The 27,768-nt window shown below is 41.3% G+C and overlaps 1 protein-coding gene and 1 non-coding gene across 3 annotated transcripts in view; both read left to right on the top strand.

Moving 5' to 3' along the window:
- The window catches only part of ALDH7A1 (aldehyde dehydrogenase 7 family member A1), a 53,403-nt gene extending 28,872 nt beyond the window's left edge, over window positions 1-24,531 (top strand). The window contains exons 10-18 of one of the 2 annotated variants that reach the window (XM_025388073.1): window positions 6,018-6,059; window positions 8,238-8,332; window positions 11,525-11,609; window positions 13,451-13,557; window positions 15,532-15,648; window positions 17,362-17,459; window positions 17,649-17,722; window positions 21,343-21,418; window positions 22,745-23,016. In XM_025388073.1, the coding sequence (XP_025243858.1) occupies window positions 6,018-6,059; window positions 8,238-8,332; window positions 11,525-11,609; window positions 13,451-13,557; window positions 15,532-15,648; window positions 17,362-17,459; window positions 17,649-17,722; window positions 21,343-21,418; window positions 22,745-22,799 (749 nt within the window). In that variant the 3' untranslated portion in view covers window positions 22,800-23,016. Of the gene's footprint in view, window positions 1-6,017; window positions 6,060-8,237; window positions 8,333-11,524; window positions 11,610-13,450; window positions 13,558-15,531; window positions 15,649-17,361; window positions 17,460-17,648; window positions 17,723-21,342; window positions 21,419-22,744 lie in introns of both variants that reach the window. The other variant, XM_025388074.1, reaches the window with a different exon arrangement.
- On the top strand, window positions 14,279-14,385 carry LOC112627160. The gene has a single exon (XR_003120030.1). It is a non-coding gene; the product is annotated as a U6 spliceosomal RNA (small nuclear RNA).
- Window positions 24,532-27,768: the final 3,237 nt, after the last annotated feature.

The raw sequence follows: 27,768 nt of genomic DNA, 5'->3' as shown, positions 1-27,768 counted from the left end.
CCGGTTTCCATTGGCTGGAATGGAACCTCACATTTTGTATTGGTCCCGATTGGCTAGCAACTTAGAACTTTTTAAAAGAGGCAAAGGTAGAGGAGAACAAAGGAAGGAGAAAGTAACTTGAGGAATGCTGAGAAAAGTAAAAACACTTTTAAATAAGGAAGAGGAACAGGCTATAACCTAATGTGTACTTGGACCAGTATAAGCATGCCAGGGCAAATATTTAGGAGCACAGGTCTTTGAATAAATTTTGCTTTTAAGAGAAGTTATTTAGTTTTAATTAGATGGGGAGGAAAGTCTTTGAAGAGGAACCTCTACTTACTTTTTACACTTATCAAATTGTACTAGTCCTGTTTGGCAAATTAAATAAGAAAAATGTCATTTCTCATTAATATAGTGGTGAGAAAAATGTCATCATTTAAACAGGAGCACTGAGTACAGAACTTACAGTGAGTTGGAATAGAAGGCTTAAATCTGCTCTTTCATGTATATGAATCATATATATGGATCATGGATATGTATCCATATGCATATGGATCATGGATATGGATCATGGATACATGATTGAAAAGAGTTGTATAGACATAGCTTTGTATACTGTACTGTGCTTTATGAATGATTTCTAAGGTTTTCGAGGATAACACGGGCTATCGATTTTTGGCTGTTAGGCTGAATTTTAGACTTTAACCCCAGCATAAGACAAAATTTGACTAATCTCTCAACTGTTTAACTATGTAGGCGTTGCTTTTTATTAGGCAAAGCAATTTATTAAAAAACAGCTAATAAAAAAGGTCAGCAAGGTTGCAGAACTCAAGATTGAGATACAAAAATCAATTATATTTTTATGCGTTAACAATGAATAATCCAAAAATGAAATCCAGAAAACAATTTAATTAGTAGTAGCATCAAAAAGAATAAAATACTTAGGAATACATTTAACAGAAGAAGTGTAAGTCTGTTGCATGGAGCACTAAAATCATCATCAAAATAAAATACAGATGACCTAAATAAATGAGTAGATATCCCCTTTTCAGTTTTTGGAAGATTTAATGTTGTTAAGGTATCAATGTGGTCCACATGATCTACAGATTCAATGCAATTCCTGTAAAAATCCCAGTTTTCTGTCTTATAACAATTGACAAGTTAGTCCTAAAATTAATATGACAATGCAAAGGACCCTAAAAAGCCAAAGCAATCTTGAAAAAGAAGAAAATTGAAGGACTGTCACTTCTTAGTCAGAAAATTTATGGCAAAACTATGATAATCAAGACTATGTGGCACCAGCATACGGATAGACATAAAAATCAATGGAATAGAATTGGAAGTCCATAAATAAACTCTTGCATTTATGGTCAGTTGTGTCAAGGGTGACAAGACATTTCAATGGGGAAAGGATGGTCTTTTTAACAAATGGTACTGACACAACCAGCTGTCTATACACATGAGTGTGAAGTCAGACCCCCACTACATCTCCTATGCAAAGACAAACTCAAAATGTATCAAAGACCTTTAAAACTCTTAGAAGAAAACATAGGAATAAGTTTTCGTGACCTTGGATTAGGCGATAGTTTCTTAGAAATGACAACTAAAGCACAAGCAACAACAATTAAAAGACAAATTAGTTTTTATCAAAATTAAAGCACTTTGTGATTCAAAGGACATCAGAAAAAAGTGAAAAGAACAACCTACAGAATGGCAGAAAATGTTTGGAAGTCATTTGATAAGGAACTTGTATGTGGAATACCTAAAGAACTCTTCAAATTTAAGAATATGAAAGACAACCCAATTAAAAATGGGCATTGGATTTGAATAGACATCTTTTTTTTTTTTCTTGAGATGGACTCTCACGCTCTGTTACCCAAGCTGGAGTGTAGTGGGGGAGATCCCGGCTCACTGCAACCTCCGCCTCCTGAGTTCAAGTGATTTTTCTGCCTCAGCCTCCCAAGTAGCTGGCACTACAGGCATGTGCCACCATGCCTAATTTTTGTATTTTTAGTAGAGACAGGGTTTCACCATATTGGCCAGGCTGGTCTCGAACTCCTGACCTCGTGATCCGCCCACCTTGGCCTCCCAAAGTGCTGGGATTACAAGCAATGAGCCACCACACCAGGCCTAGAATAGACATCTTAAATGGCCAATTAGCACATGAAAAGATTCTCAACATCATTAGTTCCACTAGCAGATTTCATCTTCTCAGCTTTCTCCCCTTTTCCTTACTCAAGGCAGTAGTTTGTTGTTCTTGGCTAAGTAGTAGTAGTAGTAGTAGTAGTAGTAGTAGTAATAGAATTATAATTTTTAAAATGTATCTGCCTCTCTTAAGTTATAGGTGCTTTTCTTGGAGGAGTTGGTGGTTAGGAGTATAGTCAGAGAGTGCCTGATAGAGAACTGGAAGGATGTAGAAAGTATAGATTCCTCCTCTTCTGCCAAACATCACTTGCAGCCAGGCAGGAGAAGCTAATGGCAGGTGTAAAAGCTTCTGTTTCCTTCCTTCTCTTCTTAACACCTAGCATAGTGCTATGCTATAGCCAGCAAACTGTCATTAATTCAATGATTGCAGCAGAGACTAGAGATGGTGTAGCATTTGGTGGCTTTTGGTAATAACAGCCACGTCTTCATAATTAATATTCACTTGATGCTTACCTGTTTCAGAGCAATGAAAATGAGAAGATACTCTCCTGTTGTCACATATGCTCCTGATACCACAAATGAATAAAAGTTATTCACATGGAAGCTGATTTTAAAGTGCACTTAAGGAAATTTATGGTCAAAAGATCATTTATAAATGTATGTCTAAGGCCGGGCAAGAGTTCAAGACCAGCCTGGGCTAGACTGTGAAACTCCCATCCCTACTAAAATACAAAAAAATTAGCTGGGTGTGGCAGTATGCCCAGCTACTCGGGAGGCTGAGGCAAGAGAATTGCTTGAACTCAGAGGCAGAGGTTGCAGTGAGCTGAGATTGCACTACTGCACTCCAGCCTGGGCAACAGAGTGAGAGTCTGTCTCAAAAATAAATAAATAAACATATGTCTAAAATTGAGGCAAACAAATCTCTCAGATCTTTATGCTGGGAGGAGTAAGGTAAGAATGGCATTTATAAGCCAGGTGTAGTGGCTCATATCTGTAATCCCAGCACTTTGGGAGGCCAAGGTGGGTGGATCACTGGAAGCCAGGAGTTTGAGACCAGAGCCTGGGCAACATTGTGAAAACCCATCTCTTAAAACAAAACAAAACAAAACAAGCCAGGTGTTGTGACACATGCCTGTTGTCTGAGCTACTTGGGAGGCTGAGGATGGAGGTTTGCTTGAACCCAGAAATTGAGGCTACAGTGAGCTATGATAGCACCATTGTATTCCAGCCTGGGTGACTCTTAAAAAAAGAAAGAAAAAAAAATGGTGGGCTGGTTGCGGTGGCTCAAGCCTGTAATCCTAGCACTTTGGGAGGCCGAGGCGGGCGGATCACCTGGGGTCAGGAGTTCAAGACCAGCCTGGCCAACATGGCAAAACCCTGTCTCTAATAAAAATACAAAAATGAGCTGGGCGTGATGGTGCATGCCTGTTGTCCCAGCTACTTGGGAAGCTGAGACAGGAGAATCACTTGAACTCAGGAGGCAGAGGTTTGCAGTGAGCTGAGATCACGCCACTGTACTCCAACCTGGGCCACAGAGCAAGACTCCGACTGAAAGAAAAGAATGGCACTCATGGCCTGCTATATAACTTTTCTAGAATATAGGTTGGCAGTGTCTATCAAGAGTCCTAACCTAAGTAGATAATCAACAAATATATTAAACACTGGAGAAACAGCTAAATAAAATTTGGTATGTCTTCATGATGGAATGCTGTGGCGTGATTTTTCTTTTCATGACTCTTAATGACTTAGGGGAAAGGTGTAAGACATCAGAAAATAAAGTAAAATGAAATAATCTCAACTAAATATAAATTCACAGAGAAAAGATTGGAAGACACTATCAAATTGTAAGGAGAGATTTTTGTGGTGGCCTTATGGGCCATAGGTTTCTTTCTTTCTTTCTTTTTGATTGTGGGGGGAAGTCCACACAACATAAAATTTACTTAAAAATGGTTAACATGGTACACAGTTCAGTAGTGTCAAGTACATTCACATGATCATACAGCCTATCTTTAGAACTTTTTCATCTTGTAAAACTGAAACTCCATAGCCTATAAACTAATCCCTCCTTCCCCCTACACCCAGCCCTTGGTAGCCACCCTTCTACTTCTTTCTGTTTCATTGATATGGACTATTTACATTTGAGTGGGGTTGTAAGTATTTGTCCTTTGGTGACTACCTTATTTCACTTAACATAATGTCTACAAGGTACAACCACGGAGTCTCACTCTGTTGCCAGGCTGGAATGCAGTGGTGTGATCTCAGCTCACTGCAACCTCTGCCTCCTGGGTTTGAGCAATTCTTCTGCCTCAGCCTCCCGAGTAGCTGGGATTACAGACATCCGCCACCACGCCCAGCTAATTTTTGTATTTTTAGTAGAGACTAAAATCCCAAAGTGCTGGGATTACAGCCACCGCGCCCAGCCCAACGTACAACCATCTTGTAGCATGTAGTAGGATTTCCTTTTTAAGGCTCTATGATAAGCTGGGTGTCGTGGCTCATGCCTGTAACCCTAGCACTTTGGGAGGCCAAGGTGGGAGGATCTCTTGAGCCCAGGAATTCGAGACCAGCCTGGGCAACATGCCAAGATCCTGTCTCTGCCAAAAAAAAAAAAGTACAAAAATGAGCTGGGCATGGTGGTGCATGCCTGTTGTCCCAGCTACTTAGGAGGCTGAGGTGGGGGAATTGCTTGAGCCCAGGAAGTTGAGGCTGCAGTAAGCCACGATCGTGCCAGTATAGCCCAGCCTGAGCAACAGAATCAGACCCTGTCTCAAAAAAAAAAAAAAAAATTAATAAAATAAAAATGTAAAAAGGCTGCATATTTCATTGTATTTATATACCACATTTACTTTACTAATTCATCAGATGATGCACATTTGGGTTGCTGCCACATTTTGGCTATTGTGAATTATGCTACTATGAATATTGGTGTACAAATATCTACAGAGTCCCTGCTTTTACTACCTTTGGTTATATACTCAGAAGTGGAATTACTCGATCATATGGTAATTAATTAATTAATTCATTCATTCATTTACTTACTTAGTTGAGACAGTCTCATTCTGTTGGCCCAGGCTGGAGTGCAGTGGTACGATCACGGCTCACTGTTGTCTCAAATTCCTGGGCTTCACGAGTAGCTGGGACTATAGGCAGATACTACCATGCCCAGCTAATTTGTTTTAATTTTGTAGAGACAGGGTCTTGCCATGTTGCCCAGGCTCTGTTGTTTAATTTTTTGGAGCAGTTGCCATACTGTTTTCTACAGTGGCTGTCCCATTTTACTTTATTTTTCTTGAATAATTTCAGACAAGACCGGGCACGCTCAGGGTGGTTTGGTTTGGCTGTAGACTTTCATGTATAATTTCAGACCTAAAATTATACAACCAACATAAGGAATTCCTGTAAACCCTTTAATCAGAGTCACTAATTGCTTACATTTTGCCCCATTTGATTTATCATTTTCTCTCTCTCCAGCAACATCTATGAGTGCGCGCGCGGGCGCACACACACACATACACACACACACACAACACACTCTCTGTGGGTGCATATTATTGTTGAACTGTTTGGATTAAGTCAAAGATGTGTCCCCTTTATTACTAAATATTTTGGTGTATTTCCTAAGAATGTTGACATTGTCTTGTATAACCACAGTAGTTACTAAAATCAGTACATTTGATATTGATACAATAGTAATGCTACTTTATAAATTAGAAAATCTTAAGTTGAAAAATAATTGGGATAGGGTGTAATCGAGATAGGCTATATGATTGGGATAGGCTATATAAAAAATAATTGGACAGGCTATATAATTTAATAATTGGGATTAGGCTATATAGCAGTGTGCAGTAAACATGGAACTAGGCATTGATTTTTATATATAATTTTTTTTAAAGGGAGAAGTTTGTTGGAACTTGGAGGAAACAATGCCATTATTGGTAAGGCTGCCCCTTTGTTTTTGTTTGTTTTCTGTTCAGTTTCCACAATCGCCATCCTGAATATATGAAACTTGTTTTGGATCTCATTTCTTCCATGTTGCATATGCCTGAGACCTAGTTCCTGTGTTTAGGAATTTTACTTGGGAGACAGGACACAAGCTTGGTTTGAAGGCAGAGGTAACTAAAAAGGAAAGGTATTCATGTTTAGAACATGTTACCTGGGATGATCTAGAACCTGTGAGTGAGACTTCTATTGCCATTGTAGTGTGGCATTATTTATTGTTTTTTCTTCTTCTGTTTGCTGAAAACTGGCCACATTTCTCTAGAATAACTTAAGTAACTCTTATGTAACTTGATCATTTCTTTAGATTTCAAAAATATTATTTTATCTTTAGTGGAATATTGAGTGCTTTTATATTGGTAAAGAACATGTCCCTAAGGCATTACAAAAAAATCACTTACCTATAGGCTTAGAGATTACTTAATACTCTTTTTTAACTGTTTGAGTTTGTCACAAAAATGCTTAGATATTTGTAGTTGACACACATAAGGAGTATGTGTAAGATATAAGAAGTATATGGTGAAGTGTTTGTTCTGGATGAACTTTTTCTGTTGTTTTCGAGATGGAGTCTCACTCTGTCACCCAGGCTGGAGTGCAATGGTGCAATCTACAACCTCCACCTCCCAGGTTCAAGCTATTCTCCTGCCTCAGCCTTCCGAGTAGCTGGAATTACAGGTGCATGCCACCATGCCCAGCTAATTTTTGTATTTTTAGTAGAGATGGGGTTTCACCATGTTGGCCAGGATGGTCTTGAACTCCTGACCTCAGGTGATCCACCTGCCTTGGCCTCCCAAAGTGGTGGGATTACAGGCATAAGCCATCGTACCTGGCCTCTAGATGAACTTTTAAAGAGAGACTTCAGTAAAAAATATAGTTCACATTTAGTGAGCACTAGTGTCTGCCAGGTACTGTGTTCAGCTATTTGATATGCATTATTTCATTTAATCCCTACAACAATCCTATGAAGTAAATATTGCTATTAATCTAATTTGAAGGTTATATTCTGAGACTTACAATGATTATATACCTGAAGTTACAGGATAGCAAATGACAAATGCTAGTATTTGTATCCTGGTAGCCAGACCTCAGAGCACAGCTCTTCCTTATCTACTTACTACCATCCATTATTACTCCAGGCATTATTGCCCCATTTTACAGAAGAGGAAACTGAGGCTTGAAAAGTTAAAATAGGCTGAGCGTGGTGACTCACATCTGTAATCCCAGCACTTTGGAAGGCCAAGGTGGGTGGATTACTTGATCCAGGAATTTGAGAGCAGCCTGGGCAACATGGTGAAACCCCACCTGTACAAAAAATACAAAAATTACGTGGGCGTGGTGGTGCACACCTATAGTCCTAGCCACTGAGAGGCTGAGGTGGGAGGATTGCTTGAGCCCAGGAGGTCAAGGCTGTAGTGCCACCACACTCCAGCCTGGGTGACAGAGTGAGACCCCATCTCAAACAAAAAAAGAACAAACAAACCCCTGAGAAATAAAAGATGAAGAGGCCAGAGGGGCGAGAGCCTCAATTTACCCTTCTATGATCTGGGCAAAGATCATAGAGCTCATAATCTTCCTTGGAAGAAGAGTGTGCCTTTCCCCATTATGTGTATATATGTCTTTGTGACATTAATATGCTTACTTTACAACAATAGTTTTGATGTTCTTTTACTGCGCTTTATAAAAGCTTTTGCCGGGCATGGTGGCTCATGCCTGTAATCCCAGCACTTTGGGAGGCCGAGGTGGGTGCATCACTTGAGGTGAGGAGTTCGAGACTGGCCTGACCAACATGGTGAAACTCCATTGCTACTAAAAATACAAAAATTAGCTAAGCGTGGTGGTACATCCTTGTAATCCCAACTACTTGGGAGGCTGAGGCAGAATCTCTTGAACCCGGGAGGCGAAGGTTGCAGTGAGCCAAGATTGCGCCATTGCACTCCAGCCTGGGCAACAAGAGCAAAACTCTGTCTCAAAAAAAAAACAAAAAACAAAAAAACAAACCAACAAACAAACAAAAAAAACAAAACCAAAACCAGAAAACAACATTGTTTTACACTAGCTAACAAATACCTTGTCTACCTGTTTTGGTTCACTGATGGAAGTGTTTGTGCTTTCCTAAGCCTTTGAAGATGCAGACCTCAGCTTAGTTGTTCCATCAGCTCTCTTCGCTGCGGTGGGAACTGCTGGCCAGAGGTGTACCACTGCGAGGCGACTGGTGAGTATATCTGCATAGGCCCGTGAGATCGTCTTGCTTTTAAAACACTACTTTTTAATGAGTTCTGCTGTTAGGGAGGTGTCAGCAATACTGCTAGAACGATGTGCTCTCTAGATGTGGCTGGCAAATATGTGGTGCAGTTCTCTTTCTGTGCTCATGGCAGATGTTGTTAATCAATCAGGGACTTTGCCTTTTTCCCACTCCAAGCTAGTAGGGGTTCTACTACCAATTGATTGGAGTTGGACTAGGAGATGAGACCTATTTTCAGTCCTACTCCTAGAACAATATGGATGAAGTTCAATGTCACTTAGAGAATAAAACAGGATAAAAATAAAAAAAATTATTAAACTATAGCTAAAAATAGAGTCTTGCTCTTTTATAAAAACATTTTAAGTAGTAAACCGTGTTAAACATTTTAGGCTGGGCACAGTATCTCAAACATATAATTCTAACTCTTTGAGAGGCTGAGGCAGCAGTATTGCTTGAGCCCAGTAGTTCGAGACCAGCCTGGGCCACATAGTGATTTCCTGTCTCTACAAAAAGTTAAAAAAAATTTAGCAAGGCATGATGGCTCATGCTTGTAGTCCCAGCTACTTGGGAGGCTGAGGCAAGAGGATTGATTGAGCCCAGGAAAGGGCTCAATGAGGCTGCAATGAGCCATGATTTGCACCACTGTACTCCAGCCTGGGCGACAGGGCAAGACTCTGTCTCTACCAATCAATCAATAAACATTTTAGTTTTTAGCCTCAAGTCTAGAATTAGATTTGACTTGAAATGATATGATTCATTGAAAAGCAAATGGCTCTGTATATGTGTGATCTCTCTATATACATATATAGCCTGCATACTTATATATAGAGAGAGGACAGATTAATATGAAGTGTATATAAGGAGATGTGGTTTAGCTTCAGTGTGGGATTTAGGAAGTTTAATCTCTATACTTAGATTGAGCTGGACTTCAGTTTAGTATGTGTTACAACTTTGATTTTCATGACTTTATGGTACTAAAAGACTATACTATAAGCAAGTTTTTTGCTTTTTTAAATTTATTTTTATTTATTTATTTTTATTTTTTGAGTTGGAGTCTTGCTCTGTTGCTCAGGTTGGAGTGTAGTGGCGTCATCTTGCTCACTGCAACCTCCACCTGTTGGGTTCAAGCGATTCTCCTGCCTCAGCCTCCTGAGTAGCTGGGACTACAGGCATGTGCCACCCTGCCTGGCTAATTTTTGTATTTTTAGTAGAGACGAGGTTTCACCATGTTGGCCAGGCTGCTCTTGAACTCCTGACCTCAGGTGATCCACCCACCTTGGCCTCCCAAAGTGCTGGGATTACAGGTGGGAGCCACCATGCCCGGCCCTGAGGAAATTTTAGTTAGGTACAAAATTTGGCTGCATTTGCCATTTAAAAAAAATTCTTTTTAAGCTCTGTTGGACTTGAGCCTTTTTTATTATTGTTGAGTTTTCCTTTTGTAATGAAAAAGGAATAATTCAGTTGAATTATTAAGGAATTGGCTTTGGGTTTTTGTTCTCATTTATGATGAGTGTGAACAAATTATAAGACTGACATAATCTAAATTAATTAGAATAAGCTAAAAGATATGAAAATTATCTTTACCTTATACTTTTCTTGTTTTTTCTTTTTTTTCTTTTTTTTTGAGATGGAGTCTCTCTGTGTTGGCCAGGCTGGAGTGCAATGGTGTGATCTCAGCTCACCTCAACCTTCACCTCCCAGGTTCGAGTGATTCTCCCACCTCAGCCTACCAAGTAGCTGGGACTACAGGCACCCACCACTGTGCCTGGCTAATTTTTGTATTTTTAGCAGAGATGGGGTTTTGCCATGTTGGCCAGGCTGGTCTCAAACTCCTGACCTTGGGTTATTTGCCTGCCTTCGCCTCCCAAAGTGCTGGGATTACAGGTGTGAGCCACCACGCCCGGCCGCTCACACTTTTCATATTTGTTTTTTCAGGTGTTTTGCACAATGAAAATAAATCTTTATTTTTACATAGCTGACATTCTCAAATAATCTGATACTATATTTGTAACATTAAAGTTTATTAAATGTGTTCACCATAAACATTAAATTGCATTAAAGATTATATTAAAGCTAAGAAAAAACCATGTACTCCAAATGATTATACCCTTCATTACATGTTAAAATATGAAATAACACGAAAGCCAAATATTCCTCTATTCAGCCAATTTTTTTTTCGTGTGTTTTGGAGCAAATATTTATTGATGTCCTTTATATTAGTTTTAAATATTAATAGATAATATTAGTCATTGTCCAAATAGATTTCCTTAGAGTTAGCAGTATATACACATAAAAATTCCAATACTATGGACTGCTTCAAGACTAGTTCTCATAATGTCAATTCATTCATCACATGGAGACTAACCCAGAGCATAGATAGTTTGGCAAGTTCAGCTCTGCCACTTGCAGCATAGCATGGACCTCACAACTACCCAGAGAACGCAAGGGTTGTCCTCACCTAATTCAGGCCTGGGGCTAAGTGTTTGTAGTTACCCAGCAGAGGTCAGTTATGACTGTGCTCTGTATTCACTGGGACTTAGGGTTATAGTATGGGACAGATGTACTTGAGGCCTTCTTTAATGTATTTGTGAAGCTTAGCCAAATACATCCTTGGAAACTTGATGAAGACATGGCTTATGGACTGGGTGCAGTGACTCACACCTGTTATCCCAGCACTTTGGGAGACCGAGGTGGGTGGATCACCTGAGGTCATGAGTTCAAGACCAGCCTGGCCAACATGGCAAAAACCCATCTCTACTAAAAATACAAAAAATTAGATAGGTGTAGTGGTGGGTGCCTGTAATTCCAGCAACTTGGGAGGTTGAGGTATAAGAATCGCTTGAACCTGGGAGGTGGAGGTTGCAGTGAGCCGAGATCATGCCACTGTCCTCCAGCCTGGGTGACAGAGTGAGACTCTGTCTCAAAAAAAAAAAAAAAGGGCTTATGATTTTTTTATTCTAATATCTACCTAAAAGGAAATTTTTAACTTCATATAGTTAATATTAAAATGAAAAATTATATAATTAAAAAAATAAACATGCTTTGATTTGCTTATATTTTTAGAGATTACAGTATTTCAGTAACTATCAAGAAAATTATTCATTGTTTAAAAATGTGTACATTTATCATACTATGCCCTTGAATATCTCTTTTTTCGCTTAGTTTGTACATGAAAGTATCCATGATGAGGTTGTAAACAGACTTAAAAAGGCCTATGCACAGATCCGAGTTGGGAACCCATGGGACTGTGAGTATGTCCTTCTGTTTTCAAAGCGATCCTTTTTTGAGAGCTGTTGTTAACAAGTGTTTCTGGTCTGAGGTTTGGAGTTTCTTTCCGTTTCCTGAGAGGCCTGAAGGCACGTGAAGCAGGTTATTAGGATTTGGGGTATTGTGTCTGCTCCTAGGTGTCGACCCTGGGTGCTTGGTGTGGGCTAGTGGGTGAGACTGGGAGAGGTTGTTTAGGTGGAATGAGATTTAGTGCACTTCTCTCTCATTACTATTACCCTTGTCCAAGCCAACACCAACCCTCTTGTGGAAGGCTGCAAGAATCCCCTAACTGACCTTTCTGCATCCATTGCTACAGAGTGATTTTTAAAATGCAATCAGATAATTCACTCTCCTGCTTAAAATACTCCTCAGTAACTTCTCATTGCTTTTAGATTTTCTTTCTTTTTTTTTTTTTTGAGACACAGTTTCACTCTGTTACCCAGGCTGGAGTGCAGTGGCTTGATCTTGGCTCACTGCAACCTCCGCCTTCTGGGTTCAAGCAATTCTCCTGCCTCAGCCTCCCGAATAGCTGGGATTACAGGTGCATTCCACCACGCCTGACTGATTTTCGTAATTTTTAGTAGAGACAGGGTTTTGCCATGTTGGCCAGGCTGGTCTCAAACTCCTGACCTCAAGCAATCTGCCTGCCTCGGCCTCCCAAAGTGCTAGGATTACAGGTGTGAGCCATTGCACCAGGCCTGCTTTTAGATTAAAACCTAGAGTCCTCTTGATTTCTTCTTTTTTCAGGCTCCCGATCCTTCCTGGTCTGCTCTCTGCCTCCTGCCCTGCTTGCCTTCTCACCAACCTTTCTGTGTCCATTCCCTCTTGCTCCCAGAGCTCCACCTTCTCCAACATCCTTTCAGTGTTCCAGGCATGCCAGACTCTGTCCTGCTGTGCTGTCTGCTGGAAACATTCTTCACCCAGAGTGGGGATGGCTCTGCTAACATGCCTCCTCCTCATAGAGGACTACGTACATCTTCCTTCTTCCTCTGTCGCTGGGTCACTGTCAGTGCTCTAGTCTCCAGCAGCCATAACATAGGACGGCATCATTCTCTTCTCCCTTGAATTACACACCAACTACTGAGACTGTGATGTTTCCTTAGAGAATGGTCACACCGTAATGAGTAAACTGACCCTATATTTTGAGTGCAGTACTTTGAGGAATTGATAGCCATTCTTTTTTTTTTTTTTTTTTGAGACGGAGTCTCGCTCTGTCGCCCGGGCTGGAGTGCAGTGGCCGGATCTCAGCTCACTGCAAGCTCCGCCTTCGGGGTTTACGCCATTCTCCTGCCTCAGCCTCCCAAGTAACTGGGATTACAGGCACCCGCCATCTCGCCCGGCTAGTTTTTTGTATTTTTTAGTAGAGACGGGGTTTCACCGTGTTCGCCAGGATGGTCTCGATCTCCTGACCTCGTGATCCACCCGTCTCGGCCTCCCAAAGTGCTGGGATTACAGGCTTGAGCCACCGCGCCCGGCCGATAGCCATTCTTTAAGCTAGAGGTTGGCAAACAGACTTGGCCCTGCCTGTTTCTGTAAAAAAAAAGTTTCTTGGCACATAGACATACCCTTTCATTTGCATGTCATTTGTGGCTGCTTTTGCACTACAATCATGGAGTTGAGTATTGGGATGGAGATCACGTATGTCCTCCAAAGCATAAAATATTTACCATCTGGTTCTTTATGGAAAAAGGATGCTGACTTATGTTCTCAATTGAGAGCATACAGGAAGGGATCAGTCTGTTCATTGAGAAAGCTGTTCTAATAATAAAATGATGCCATAAAGGGCAAAATGGTGAGCCAGCCTTCCTCTTCTCTCTCCAGCTAATGTTCTCTATGGGCCACTCCACACCAAGCAGGCAGTGAGCATGTTTCTTGGAGCAGTGGAAGAAGCAAAGAAAGAAGGTGGCACAGTGGTCTATGGGGGCAAGGTAAGGGATGCTCTGAGATCAGTTGTGACAGCTTTTTAACCTTTTCCTTGAGACACAAGCAGGGCTTTGGGCATATTGGGAAAGTGACCCCATTTGATATCCTCTTCTACCGTCTTTGTTCATATATTATTATAAAACACGGATATACATGTTTTTGTTTGTTTGTCTGCTTTTGAGACAGAGTCTCACTCTGTTGCCCAGGATGGAGTGCAGTGGCACGATACTGGCCTCAAGTGATCCACCCATCTTGGCCTCCCAAGGTGCTGGGATTACAGGCATGAGCCACCACACTTGGCTCTGTTTGTTTTTGTGACAGGGTCTTGCTCTGCTGACTAGGCTGGAGTGCAGTAGTGCACCATCTCAGCTCACTGCAACCTCTGCTTCCTGGGCTAAAGCAATCATCCCACCTCAGGCTCCTGAGTCTTGCTCTGTTGCCCAGACTGGGGTGCAGTGGCGTGATCTTAGCTCACTGCAACCTCCACCTCCCAGGTTCAAGTGATTCTCCTGTCTCAGCCTCCCGAGTAGCTGGGATCACAGGCACCCGTTACCATGCCTAGCTAATTTTTGTATTTTTAGTAGAGAAGGGGTTTCACCATGTTGGCCAGGCTGGTCTAGAACTCCTGAGTTTGTGATCCACCTGCCTTGGCCTCCCAAAGTGCTGGGATTACAGGCACGAGTCACTGTGCCCGGCCAGAAATACATGTTTTAAAGAATGACAACAGTGCTTGCTCTGGCAGTACATATACTAAAATTGGAATGATACAGAGAAGATTAGCATGGCCTATGCACAAGGATGATATGCAAATTTGTGAAACATTCCATATTTAAAAAAAAAGACAACAGAAAATGCATGGGACATTTCTGGAAGGACGTATAAGAAACTGAGTCATGGTTGCTTTTGAATTGGGTCCCTAAATATTTGTATGGAAAGCAGAATTCCTTTTCATAGTACAGTAGGAGTCTTTGTATTCAGAGCAGTTACAATTTATTTATTCGTTATTTTTAAAAGTCAGTTAAGGCACAGAATAAAAAAATGCATATCATAAGCATTAAAAAAGAAATTAACACAGATTGCAGTGGCTCATACCTGCAATCTCAGCACTTTGGGAGGCTGTGGTGGGAGGACTGCTTGAGGCCAGGAGTTCAAGACCCACCTGGACAATATAGTGAGACCCTGTCTCTAAAAAAAAAATTAGCTGAGTATGGTGGCATGCACGTGTAGTGCTAGCTACTTGGGAGGCTGAGGTGAGAGGATTGCTTGAGCCCACAAGTTTGAGGCTGCAGTGAGTCGTGATGACATCACTGCACTGCAGCCTGGGCAACAAAGCAAGACCAAATCAAAAACAAAAAAACAAACTAAAAAAAAAAAAACAAATCAAAAACAAAACCCCCCCTAAATAAAAAGATTTGTTTGTGGCCGGGCATGTTGACTCATTCCTGTAATCCCAGCACTCTGGGAGACTGAGGCAGGTAGATCACTTGAGGTCAGGAGTTCAAGAGCAGCCTGGCCAAAATGGTGAAACCTGGTCTCTACTAAAAATACAAAAAAAATTTAGCTGGGCATGCTGGTGTGTGCCTGTAGTCCCAGTTACTTGGGAGGCTGAGGTGGGAAGATAGGTTGAACCGGGGAGACAGAGGTTGCAGTGAGCCAAGATCAAGCCATTGTACTCCAGGCTGAGTGAAAATAACTGCTTCCAACAGTGTTTGTTCAACATAACTTGGTTGTGTCACATGGCATGGCTCTCCATCCCTTCCTGACTCTCTATTTCCATTTTTCTCTGACCAACTAAGTTAGAACCATTGTCAGGAAGAGAGAATTTTCTTTCATGATTGGAATTTATTTTGGAGAAATAATTCACCTATAAATGATGCTAATTTTTTTCTTTATAAGTGTGGGCAAAGATTGCATCCTCTGACCCCAAATCCTAGACAACAAAATGCTTTCATTCTTTTTATTTCATTTGTTTGCATTAGGTTATGGATCGCCCTGGAAATTATGTAGAACCGACAATTGTGACAGGTCTTGCCCACGATGCGTCCATTGCACACACAGAGACTTTTGCCCCGATTCTCTATGTCTTTAAATTCAAGGTAAAAATGCCTTCTGTTTGCTAGTCTAATGTTGAAATAAATGATAAGAGGAAAATTATGGTGGATTAAATTTCACTTGATGAGCCTTTAAGAGGTTTTTAGAAAGTAATCTGAATAGTAGATATATGAAGGTTCAGGATAAAATATGAGATAAACACTTTAAAACTCTATAGCAGGATAAGTTAGCTGCCAGGGGAACCAGATTGGGTAATGCACTAGTGTTGGAGTTTATGGAGTATGTAGTCATCATTTCTTGTGTCATCTTAATTCTGGGCTGTGTAGGCCATAGAGTCACCTTCTCCTGAACCATGGTACTGGATGGTTTGACAGACTGAGTGCTATGAACATGTCAGCAGACAAAATGAGATGTGGAGGTAATCTAAAGTTGGCCGGGCACGGTGGCTCATGCCTGTAATCCCAGCACTTTGGGAGGGTGAGGCAGGCGGATCACCTGAGGTCAGGAGTTCGAGACCAGCCTGGCCAATGTGGTGAAACCCCATCTCTACTAAAAAATAAAAAAAACAGGCATAGTGATGGGCGCCTGTCATCTGTAATGCCAGCTACCTGAGAGGCTGAGGCAGGAGAATCACTTAAACCCGGGAGGCTGAGATTGCAGTGAGCCAAGATCACACCATTGCACTCCAGCCTGGGCAACAGAGCGAGACTCCGTCTTAAAAAAAAAACAAACAAAAGACCTATAGTTATAAACTCCATCAGAGGATAGGCTGCGGAGTTTTGTTTTGTTTTCCCTGCTCTCATATCTTGATCTCAAACTATAGAGGTTTTAATAGGTGAGGAAGCTGGGCACAATGGCTCATGCTTGTAATCTCAGTGCTTTAGGAGGATCACTTGAGGCCAGGTGCTCAAGACCAGCCTACGCAACACAGGGAGACCTTGTCTCTACAAAAAATTAAAAAATTAGCCAGGTGTGGTATGTACCTGTAATCCTAGCTACTCGGGAGGCTGAGGTGGGAAGAGATCCTGTCTCTAAAACAAATAAACAAAACCCAAAAAAACCAACACAGGTGAATAAATTAGAAGATCTCATTCCCTAGCTTGAGACAGGCCAGTAAATATTTAGGAGTAATTCTGAGACTGCAGAGAGATTGAATCAAGATTTGAATGTACCATTATTAACAGTTAAAGAATAGTGAGAATTGCATCTTGTTGCAATTACATGATTGCATTTCTTTATTTCTTGCTTTAAATTGCCTATCGTTTCACATATGGGGACTAGAGAATATAATTTTGTGTTTTGTAATGTGTTTGTGTACATTATGAGGCTGTGTGAGCGCTTGAGCAAATTAGCCTCTCTTGGCCTCAGTTGCCCAATCTGTAAATTGGGAGGTAGTAGGAAACCTATGTTATAGGATGAGGATTAAATAACTAAATGCATGTTAAGTGCTTAGATCAGTGTGTTACACACATAAGAGCTCAATAGATATTAACTATTATATGTAGTAGCTTGAATGAAAGGAAGAATGTGTTAATATTTGTTTCTCAAATTATAATTAGGGGAAAAAAATCCCAAAAAGTTTTACTTATTATCGATGATCTGAATTATAAGAGAAACAGTTAGTAAACGTGACTCTTTGGTTTCCTTTTTTTTGTATACTAAAATTATACGGGTGCATCTCAGGAAATGAGTTTTGTCAGTGAACTTTTGACCTGAACGCTGTAACATCTAACAGCTTCCAATGTCTCTCCTTTTAGAATGAAGAAGAGGTCTTTGCATGGAATAATGAAGTAAAACAGGGACTTTCAAGTAGCATCTTTACCAAAGATCTGGGCAGAATCTTCCGCTGGCTTGGGTACAACTTTCTCTATTTTGAAAATTTATATAAGTCTGATTGATGTGGTGAGTGGACTTAAGCCATTGTAGTTGAAAATCAATTTTTCAGTATTGAAAGCCTTTGAGCTTTGGTTTAGATTTTTTATTTATTTTTGTTTGTTTTTAATTTCCTGTTCATTGCTCTCACCATGCCTCCCTTTTTACACAGACCTAAAGGATCAGACTGTGGCATTGTAAATGTCAACATTCCAACAAGTGGGGCTGAGATTGGAGGTGCCTTTGGTATGTAGAGAATCATTTCTTCTTTTCCATGTTGGGCAGCAAAGAAAAGCCAGTAGTAGCTTTTAGAAAAGGTTGACCACGAGACTGAAACACTCCTTATATTCTGAAATAACTTAATACGATCTAACAGGCCTGAAAAAGCTTACATTCTGTATTCAAAGTTATCGCATAGAGTCCTGCGTCATCTCCTCAGAGGCAGCATCAGGTTAGAGGAGAGGCCCTTAACCTGAAATGTGTGAACCCCTGAAATGGTGGCATTTGTTTTCTGGGGAGAAGTTTGCAGACCCAAAAAAGCTTAAGAATCCCTATTTTACATGAAATAGTCTGGTTTTTATTTGCAAAGTAGGCATATAAATGTTAAACATACTCTTTTTCACTAGATAGAATACTAAGTTGTTTCTTTTCACTGGGCTCTGCTCCTGTTTCCTCTTAATAAGTCGTGCATTATTAATGATGAAACTGGGTAGTAGTTTTTCCTAAAAACCTCTCCCTAACCCTTGTATATTCAGTATTATTTATTAAATATGATCCAAAGTAAAATAAATTGCTTTTTTTAAAAAAATATAGAAGCAAAACAAACATTCATTAATACTTGTAAAAGTTTATATCATTAGTAGCATTCTTTTGTATTTTTAGACCAAATACTACAATTACTATTTGATGCAAGGACTCTGACAAAAGACTGCTGTTTTCAGTTCACCCCTTATGCCTGCGCTGCACTGTGCGGTTGCCTGAATGCATGAGTGTCTATCTTTTCCCTGTTTCCAACCCATGCCTGCTCTCTCAAACTGACTATTCCTTTTTTTTTTTTTTTTTTTTTTTTGAGTTGGGGGCTTGTTCTGTTGCCCAGGCTAGAGTGCAGTGGCACAATCACAGCTCACTGCAGCCTCCACCTCCCAGGCTCAAGCAATCCTCTTGCCTCAGCCTCATGAATAGCTGAGATTACAGGCATGTGCCTCCACACCCAGCTAATTAAAATTTTTTTTTTTTTTTAGAAATAGGCCCTCACTATTGTTACCCAGGCTGGTCTCAAACTCCTGGGCTCAAGCCATTCACCTGCCTTGGCTTCCCAAAGTGTTGGGATTACAGGCATGAGCCACCGTACCCAGTCAATTGAGTATTCTTCAGTTAAGCTTTTATAGTTAATTTTTAAAGTTCTGGTGGCCACTCACACTGGCTTATGCCTGGAATCCCCGCACTTTGGGAGGCAGAGGCGGGCAGATCGCTTGAGCTTAGAAGTTCAAGACCAACCTGCGCAACATGGCAAAAACTCGTCTCTACAAAAAATACAAAAATTAGGCATAGTGGTGTGTGCCTGTAGTCCCAGCTACTTGGGAGGCTGAGGTGGGAGGATCTCTTGAGTCTGGGAGGTGGAGCTTGCAGTGAGCCAAGATGGTGCCATTGCACTCATGCCTGGATGACAGAGTGAGACCCTGTCTTCCCAAAAAAAGAAAAAAAAAAAAGTTTTAGGCTGGGCGTGGTAGCTCATGCCTGTAATTGTTTAAGCCCAAGAGTTTGAGATGAACCTGGGCAACATAGTAGGACCCTGTCTCTACAAAAAATAAAAAAAACTAGCCAGGTATGGTGGCACACACCTGTATTCCCAGCTTCTCGTGAGTCTGAGGTTCAAGGCTCACTTAAGCCCAAGAGTTTGAGGCTGCAATAAACCATGATCCCACCACTGCACTTCAACTTGGGTGACAGAGTGAGTTTGACCCTGTCTCTAAATAAATAAAAGTGTTGAAGAAGTATTATAATGGAAAAAGGAGTTTTGCCCACACTTTTCTTCTCCTCCTTTCCCAGAGGCTACATTGAGATTCTCTTTTTTTTTTTTTTTTGAGATGGAGTCTTGCTCTGTTGCCCATGCTGGAGTGCAGTGGTGCAATCTTGCTTGCTACAACCTCCACCTCCCCAGTTCAAGCAATTCTCCCACCTCAGCCTCCTGAGTAGCTGGGATTACAGGTGCACGCCACCATGCCTGGCTAATTTTTGTTTTTTTTTTTAGTAGAGATGGGGTTTCACCATGTTGGCCAGGCTGGTCTTGAACTCCTGACCTTGTGATCCACCTGCCTTGGCCTCCCAAAGTGCTGAGAATACAGCTGTGAGCCACTGTACCTGGCTGAGATTCTTTTTACTAAAAGAAAAAAGCAAATTTACCTTTGAATTGATGTCAGCTTTTCTAAATAGTATGCTTTCACTGCTACCTCCTGACAACTTCAGACATTATGTATTGACACTCTATTATGATAGAGGTTTCTCTCCAGGAGTAGGTGGGAGTCAACTAGTAGGAGAAAGAAGAAGAAGCTGTTCTTTTCATTTTCTTCTTGGATGCACTCGGGACTCTTGCAGACTGAAGAAGCAGTAGAAAACAGAGGCAGGGAGGGCCCTGCAGGCCTGGCTAGCAAGCAGAGGGTAGTGGGGTACCAGCTCTCAGAATAGTGAGCATGGTCCTTGAAAGTGGATTAGTTCATTCACCCAGCATGCGCGTAGCTGGATAGGGAGTCTTTTGGGAGATTTTGACTAGGACTTATTTCTTCTACTTTTTTTTTTTTTGAGACGGAGTCTTGCTCTGTCCCCCGGGCTGGAGTGCAGTGGTGCGATCTTGGCTCACTGCATGCTCCACCTCCTGGGTTCACGCCATTCTCCTGCCTCAGCCTCCTGATTCTTCTACTTTTATTTGCTCTCCCCCTACTCCCTCCCTGCCCACCTTGGGTAGAAATAGCTTTTATTCAAGTGCAATAAAAGAGTTCGTTGGGGAAGACCCATGGGGTGTTATCTTATAGAAAGAGCACTGGGTGAGGAACAAAGAGATACCATCCCAGTCCCATTTACTGCTGTCACTAGCTCTGGAACCTCAGGCAGGTGCTCAGCCTTGGTTCCTTACAGCCTCTGTGACTGTGTTCCTGCCAGGAATTTCAGAGGCGCTGTTAGCTGTGGCTTGTTTTATTTCAAACGTGTGCAGGCTTTTTACCAGCTTCCCATTCTTTGAAGTCAGTTATGTCTCTTTTTACTTTGCTTGTGCATTTGAGAACTAGAAGGGCAAACATTCAGCTGTGATTTTTCTGGAACCCATTTAATGGAGATTCTTTTCCTTTCATGAGAAAGACCAGGTGACCAGTTAATAGAGAAGCTTTTATTTCAAAATTATTATATTTTCTTAATGTATTTCGATCAAATGGGAATATCTGTGTTTTTCCTGATAATTTAATACAAGTTATTGAGTGAGATAAAGAAGACAGTTACAGCTCCCATATTCTTGCGTGCTGCTCAAAAGAAAAACCATGAATAACATGTGTGGGCCAGGCGCAATGGGGTTACAGGCATGTGCCACCATGCCTGGCAAATGGGATTTTTTTGTTGTTGTTTACGGTTTGTTTCTGATATGTTTCCATTTCCTCTTAATTCCTTATATTTTATTTTCCCTCTTAATTCCTTTTTTTCTGTTTGTTTTGGTCTCTTGGTGTCTGTCTTTGATTTATTTGTTTGCAGGGGAGATATTGTGGGCTAAATGTAAAGTGAATAATCAGGTTGTTCTGGTGTCCTTTGGGTATCTTCTTTTCAATGATACCAACTATGAGCCCACACAGAAACTGCTCAAATGATATTTTTTATTTCTCTAGGAGGAGAAAAGCACACTGGTGGTGGCAGGGAGTCTGGCAGTGATGCCTGGAAACACTACATGAGAAGGTCTACTTGGTAAGAAATGGCTTTGGGAAGTTAGATTTGGGCTTAAAGCCTTTGGGAATGTGCTTTTACACTCTTCTACTGTCTGTGCTGTCTTTGTGCAGTGCCATTTGATTTGATTTTTCCAGCATGCCACAGCTGTCTCCTCCGAGTATCTATTTGGTACTATTTTTCTAGCTTTCTTATCTAGCTTCAGTTAGTGCCTAGCACCCAACAATGAAATGGTCTCGTGCGTGGTTTCTGTATTTTTAGTAGAGATGGGATTTCTCCATGTTGGCCAGGCTCGTCTCGAACTCCCGACCTCAGGTGATCCACCCGCCTTGGCCTCCCAGTGTGCTGAGATTACAGGCGTGAGCCACAGCACCCGGCTAATTTTTGTATTTTTAGTAGAGATGGGGTTTCACCATGTTGGCCAGGCTGTTGTCGAACTCCTGACCTCAGGTGATCTGCCTGCCTTGGCCTCTCAAAGTGCTGGGATTACAGGCGTGAGCCACCATGCTGGGCTGTTTCTTGCACTTTTGATGGCACACTTTTTTTTTTTTTTTTTTTTTTTTGAGATGGAGACTTGCTCTGTCACCCAGGCTGGAGTGCAGTGGCCTGATCTCAGCTCACTGCAGCCTCAGCTCTGCCTCCCAGATTCCAGCGATTCTCCTGCCTCAGCCTCCCAACTAGCTGTGATTGCAGGCATGCACCACCACGCCTAGCTAATTTTTGCATTTTTAGTAGAGATCAGGTTTCACCATGTTGGCCAGGCTGGTCTTGAACTCCTGACCTCAGGTGATCCATACCTGCAGTGGCTCATGCCTGTAATCCAAGCAGTTCGGGAGGCCGAGGCATGTGGATCATTTGAGGTCAGGAGTTCAAGACCAGCCTGGCCAACATGGTGAAACCCCATCTTTACTAAAAATACAAAAATTAGCTGGGCGTGATGGCGGGTGCTTATAATCCCAGCTAATCAGGAAGCTGAGGCAGGAGAATGGCTTGAGCCTGGGAGGCAGAGGTTGCAGTGAGCCGAGATCATGCCATTGCACTCCAGTCTGGGTGACAGTGAGACCCTGTCTCAAAACAAAACAAAACCAAACAAACCAAAAAACCAACCAACAAAAAACCATGTATGATATTTGTCTTTCCAGATTTTTATGTTTCTCTCTTTTTTCTTTTAAATAAAATGAGACCAGTACTAACGTTGTCTTTTATCTTAAAGGTTTGTCTTAAAAAGTTATAACTTGGAGATCTTACCTTTTTAAAATATACAGATCTGCTACATTTTAAAAGTGGGCATGAAAATCTTCTGTTACGTATGTACTATCATTAATTCTGTTCATTTTTTCCCACCAGTACTATCAACTACAGTAAAGACCTTCCTCTGGCCCAAGGAATCAAGTTTCAGTAAAGGTGTTTTAGATGAACATTCCTTAATTTGAAGTTTTCCGGCAGCTGTTTTTGAAGAAGACAAAGAATATTAAAGTTTTCCCTGAATAAAGGCATCACCATGACTGTGACAGTGACTAATCCCCCTATGACCCCAAGGCCCTGATTAAATCAAGAGACTCCTTTTTATTAAATCAAAATAAAATTGTTACAACATAGTCATATTTACTAAAAGATGGGTTAGATGGATTTTTATGTCAACTAGTTGTACATGGCTTTTTAGAAGTTAATGATTATTTTGTAATTAGAAAAAAGAGTACATACCAGGGTAGGAATTTGGGAAAATACAGAACAGAGGAGAAAACAGAAGCCTTTGCAGTAGATACAGGGTGTCTCCTGACCAAGCAAAGGATTCGGTGGGGGAATATTGCTTGACATTACCCACCTATGGCATGCATTGGATGGCGTGTGATTGAAAGGGAGATGCATTCCCTTATATGCTTGGACCATAGTTCAGTATTCATATGGAATAACTTGCAGTGCTTAAAATGACAACAGGCATTCATCACAGTCGTGGCTCTTGCTTATGAAGGCTGTGTCAACCTGGAAGAGATTTGTGGGGTAGACAAAGATTTTGTTCCTGTGTTGGAGTCTTTCACCTGCTGGAGGACTCTGAGGCCAAAACTGCCTGAGCAGAATTGTATACAAAGTGCATCTGGAGGCTGGGCGAGGTGGCTTACGCCTATAATCCCAGCACTTTGAGAGGCTGAGGCAGGTGGATCACTAGAGGATAGGAGTTTGAGACCAGCCTGGCCGATATGGTGAAACTCCTTCTTTACCAAAAAATACAAAAATTAGCCTGGTGTGGTGGTGGGCGCCTGTAATCCCAGCTGTTTGGGAGGCTGAGGCAGGAGAATTGTGTGAACCCAGGAGGCGGAGGTTGCAGTGAGCCTAGATTGCGCCACTGCTCTCCAACCTGGACAACAGTGAGATCCTGTCTCCAAAAAAAAAAAAAAGTGCATCTGGATTTTTAAATACAACCTTAGACCATTTTCTTTAGCTTTAGGCGTCTGCAGTTGCCCTTGGATCTGTTCTCAATCCTCAGTGCGTGTGGCAGCGTGTGGTCATAGAGAGCTGGGCAAAGTTCACTTTCTCTTTGCTGACAGTCTCACCTCTTCTCATTGGGAAGCTGCACAGGAGTCTTTGGGATGGTTCAGTCCAGAGGCCCCTGTTCTCCTTTTTTCCTGGCACTCTCTCATCCCCCTCTGCATGGCACCCCTCTACTCCTGCCAGGTTGGACTGGAACAGAGACCTTTGAACAAGATGACATTTGTAGACAACCTGATCCATCAGGATGTGGAGAGATTTGGATGAATGGCAAATAATTTGGGGTTAAATTATGGCCCAGAGAAGTAAGCAAATGAAAAACTAAATAATTGTAAATGTATCTGGGAAGCAAAGGTATTCATAATATGTCCCATGGCCAGCTGCAAGTAGTATTTAACTAGACATGCTGTTGTCAAAATTGAACATGAATCAAGCCAAATACTAATATATAGCTATTGAGAGAAGGTTGGCAGGAAGAAATCATGGGTGAAGGTGGGTGGAAGTGCTAATCTTAGCTATGGATTTTAGGTAAAACTGATTCTGAAAGCTTTCTTTGAAACAATTTTATAATTTTTTTTTTCTACGTGTTTCTAGCACAAGGACTCAACTTTTTTGGTTATAATGTTCATTAAAACATATGCCTTCAATTTGTTCCTCTTTGTACTTTTTTGCTGATTTAGCAGATATAAATCACTTGTTAGTATTTTTAACTACCCAAGTTAAAATGTACATTTGTGTTATTACTGGTCTTATATTTGAAGGTGCGAGGGGTCTTGTGCTGCTCGTTACTGGTTATATTGAGCATTTCATAACTGCTACCTCCTCCTAAATCCTGTATTCCAACCGCCACTGCTGACAATGCCCAGCCTCCATTGTGGATGTGGGGAATTGTGTTAGCATGCTTGCTTCTGCCACGGCACTAAAGCCTAACTTGCTTAGGATCTTGCTGTACTTGGAGAGAGCATCCAGTCGCTGAGCCTAGCAGCCAGGCTCTTGTGACTCCCTGGGAAGTGGGTGAAGACCTAGCTCCTGGCTGCAGCATTGGGGAGGCAGGCCCTCCAGATGAAGACTTCTCACAATGGAGGGGAGGCAGTTTTCTCAAAGGAAATTGAGTGCTATTACGTACTCCACTTCCCACTTTCTCTTTCAGGGTGGGAATCTGTTAAGCCTCCTCTCTCTCTCCTGCTCTGCAACCACAGAACACTTCTTTTTTTTTTTTTTTTTTGGGTGTCTCAGTTTTGCCCACACTGGAGTGCAGCGGTGCAATAGTGGCTCATTGCAGCCTCCAACTCCTGGGCTCAATCTATCCTTCCACCTCATGCTCCCCCATAGCTGGGACTACAGGTGCATGCCACTGTGCCCAGCTAATGATTTTTTTGGTAAAGATTGGGTCGTACTACATTGCTCATGCTAGTCTTGAACTCGTGGCCTCAAGCGATCTTCCCGCCTCAACCTCTTGAGTTATTGGGATTACAGGAGTGCGCTACCATGCCCAGCTCTGTGGAAAATTCTCTGTGGCATTCTGTCTCCTGAAAGTGCTGAAGGGACGAAAAGGGCTCAGTGTCCTTCTTCTCTTCCCTGGCACTTTCAGACCATTTTCCTGTTGCCTTCATTCTAACAAAGGTTGCAGATTGGAAAGCTGATTTGGAATGTTTTTAAAGTGTTTTCAGTTTCAATGTTTGTATGAAATTCCTATGGTCTCCAACACACTCATTTATTTTTATTATTATTTTTTTTACACCCGGCTTGTTTCACTTGCTTACCTTGAATCCCTTATTAAGGTCTCTGGAGACATGCAATGGTGACCATTTCTGCAATTTCTACCCTCTGTGCACTTACCTCCCCTTCCACATAATGACTCGTTTCATTTTACTTGTGCTATTTGTTGGTCTTAACATTTTAAAAGAGGAGGTGTGAAGAGATTAGATGCAGGTGGCTGCCATTAATCTTCAGTCCCAAAAACTGTACATGTTGATGTACCAGAGTTTTAGGTTTTTCATATAATAAAATATATGATCTTTTATAGTTTTTCCAATTTAAGTTTTGAAAGTTAGGTTACAAATATATCTCTTTTTGCTTTTTCTTTATTGTGAGGTGTATTTTTAAAGATCAAAGTAATACTTGCTTGCAGTTAAAAATTCAAATGGGGCCAGGTACAGTGGCTCACGCCTGTAATCCCAGCACTTTGAGAGGCTGAGATGGGCAGATTGCTTGAGCCCAGGAGTTCGAGGCCAGCCTGGGCAACATGGTGAAACCCTGTCTCTACAGAAAATGCAAAAATTAGCCGAGTGCAGTGGTGATCACCTGCAGTCCCAACTGTTCGTGAGTCTGAGGTGGGAGGATTGCTGGAGCCCAGGAGGTCAAGGCTGCAGTAAGCCGTGATCATGCCATTACACTTCAGCCTGGGCAACAGAGTAAGACCCTGTCTTTAAAAAAAAAAAAAAAATTCTAATGGGGCTAGAATGCTTATAATAAAAACTAGCAGCTCACTTTCCCACTCTACCCAACTCCTGATTCCATTCCACAATAACCACTTTTCTACTGTTGACTTTTCTAATTTTCTCTTACTTACCTATATATTTCTAGTTGTGCAACAATCACCACTGTCTAGTTCCATCCAAAACATTGCCATCCCCCCAAAAATCTTGTACCTATTAAGCAGTCATTCCCCACTCCCCCCACCCCCCCAGGCCCCGGCCACCATTGATCTGCTTTCTGTCTCTATGGACTTGCCTATTCTGGATATTTCATATAAACAGAAATCTCTTACTAATTTCCAAACAGTTGGATGATCTGTGTCACATGCCTATCATTAATATTTTCCAGTTACTTGGTGTCAGTTTCAGTCTTTGTTTTGCTTGCCTTTTTTTCCTGGCATTGACTCCCCAAGGGCCTTTTGTCCCCCTGCTCCCATGTGGCCGCTCTCTAGGGCAGCTGCACAGGTGTCATCCTTGGACTCCACTTCGCTGCTCTTCTATGTTACAGTCTCTTGTTCACTGGATCCTATTTTTCTCTTTATTGCTTTATGCTCTTCTTTTGCTGGAGCCTATCCTGCAGAAGCTTCCTGCCAATGATTGTTTTGGAGGAAATTAAAAGAAAACCAAACCAAATCTCTCCTATCCAAGGGGAAGAACTTTATCCCCATATTAATTGAATATAGGATTCGAGATTTAAAATGTTGGTGGCAGTTAGAGTTTGCTCTTTTTTTTTTCTATTGGAAAGGTCCACAAATGTTTTGTTGACATTTTTGTCTTTAATCCATTTGAATTTGGGGTACATGTTATGATTTGTCTACATTAATTTCCCTTTTAAAAATAAAAATAATTCCTCAACCCCAATTAGACAATTGAGTTATCCTTTTCACACTGATACCTCTTTTATAGTACACTGCATTCTTACGTATAACAGGATCTGTTTTTAGCTGTGTATCCTGATTCAGTAATTGGTATATATGTGTGTGTCTATAGATCAATAGAATGCCATTTCCATGTGCAGACTCAAGGGCAAACTTAATCCTTTTTCTATGACTACATCTCCTGTCAGGTGTCCCCTCTGCCGTGGCTCTATAGGATTCTGTTAGATAGCGGTGGTCATTGCACAACTCTACAAATATACTAAATGCTACTCAATTGCTCATTTTAAAATGGTGAGTTTTATGTTGTATTTTACAATATGAGAAAAAAACATACAGAGCAAATTAAGCAATAAAAAGGGCAGTTACTAACTCCAGGGAAAATAACATTTAATTCTGTGATCTTTGAAATGTCTTCTATTTAAATTGTTTTGGAGTCCTACATATATTATCTATGTGACCTGCAAAAAGTAACCTAATCTCTTTGAACTTCATTTTCTTTTCTGTAAGGTGGGTTGTATCAGTTTGGTTT

The sequence above is a fragment of the Theropithecus gelada genome, chromosome 6 (assembly GCF_003255815.1).
Source record: "Theropithecus gelada isolate Dixy chromosome 6, Tgel_1.0, whole genome shotgun sequence".
Lineage (NCBI taxonomy): Eukaryota > Metazoa > Chordata > Mammalia > Primates > Cercopithecidae > Theropithecus > Theropithecus gelada.
This window is presented reverse-complemented; position numbering and strand designations above follow the sequence as displayed.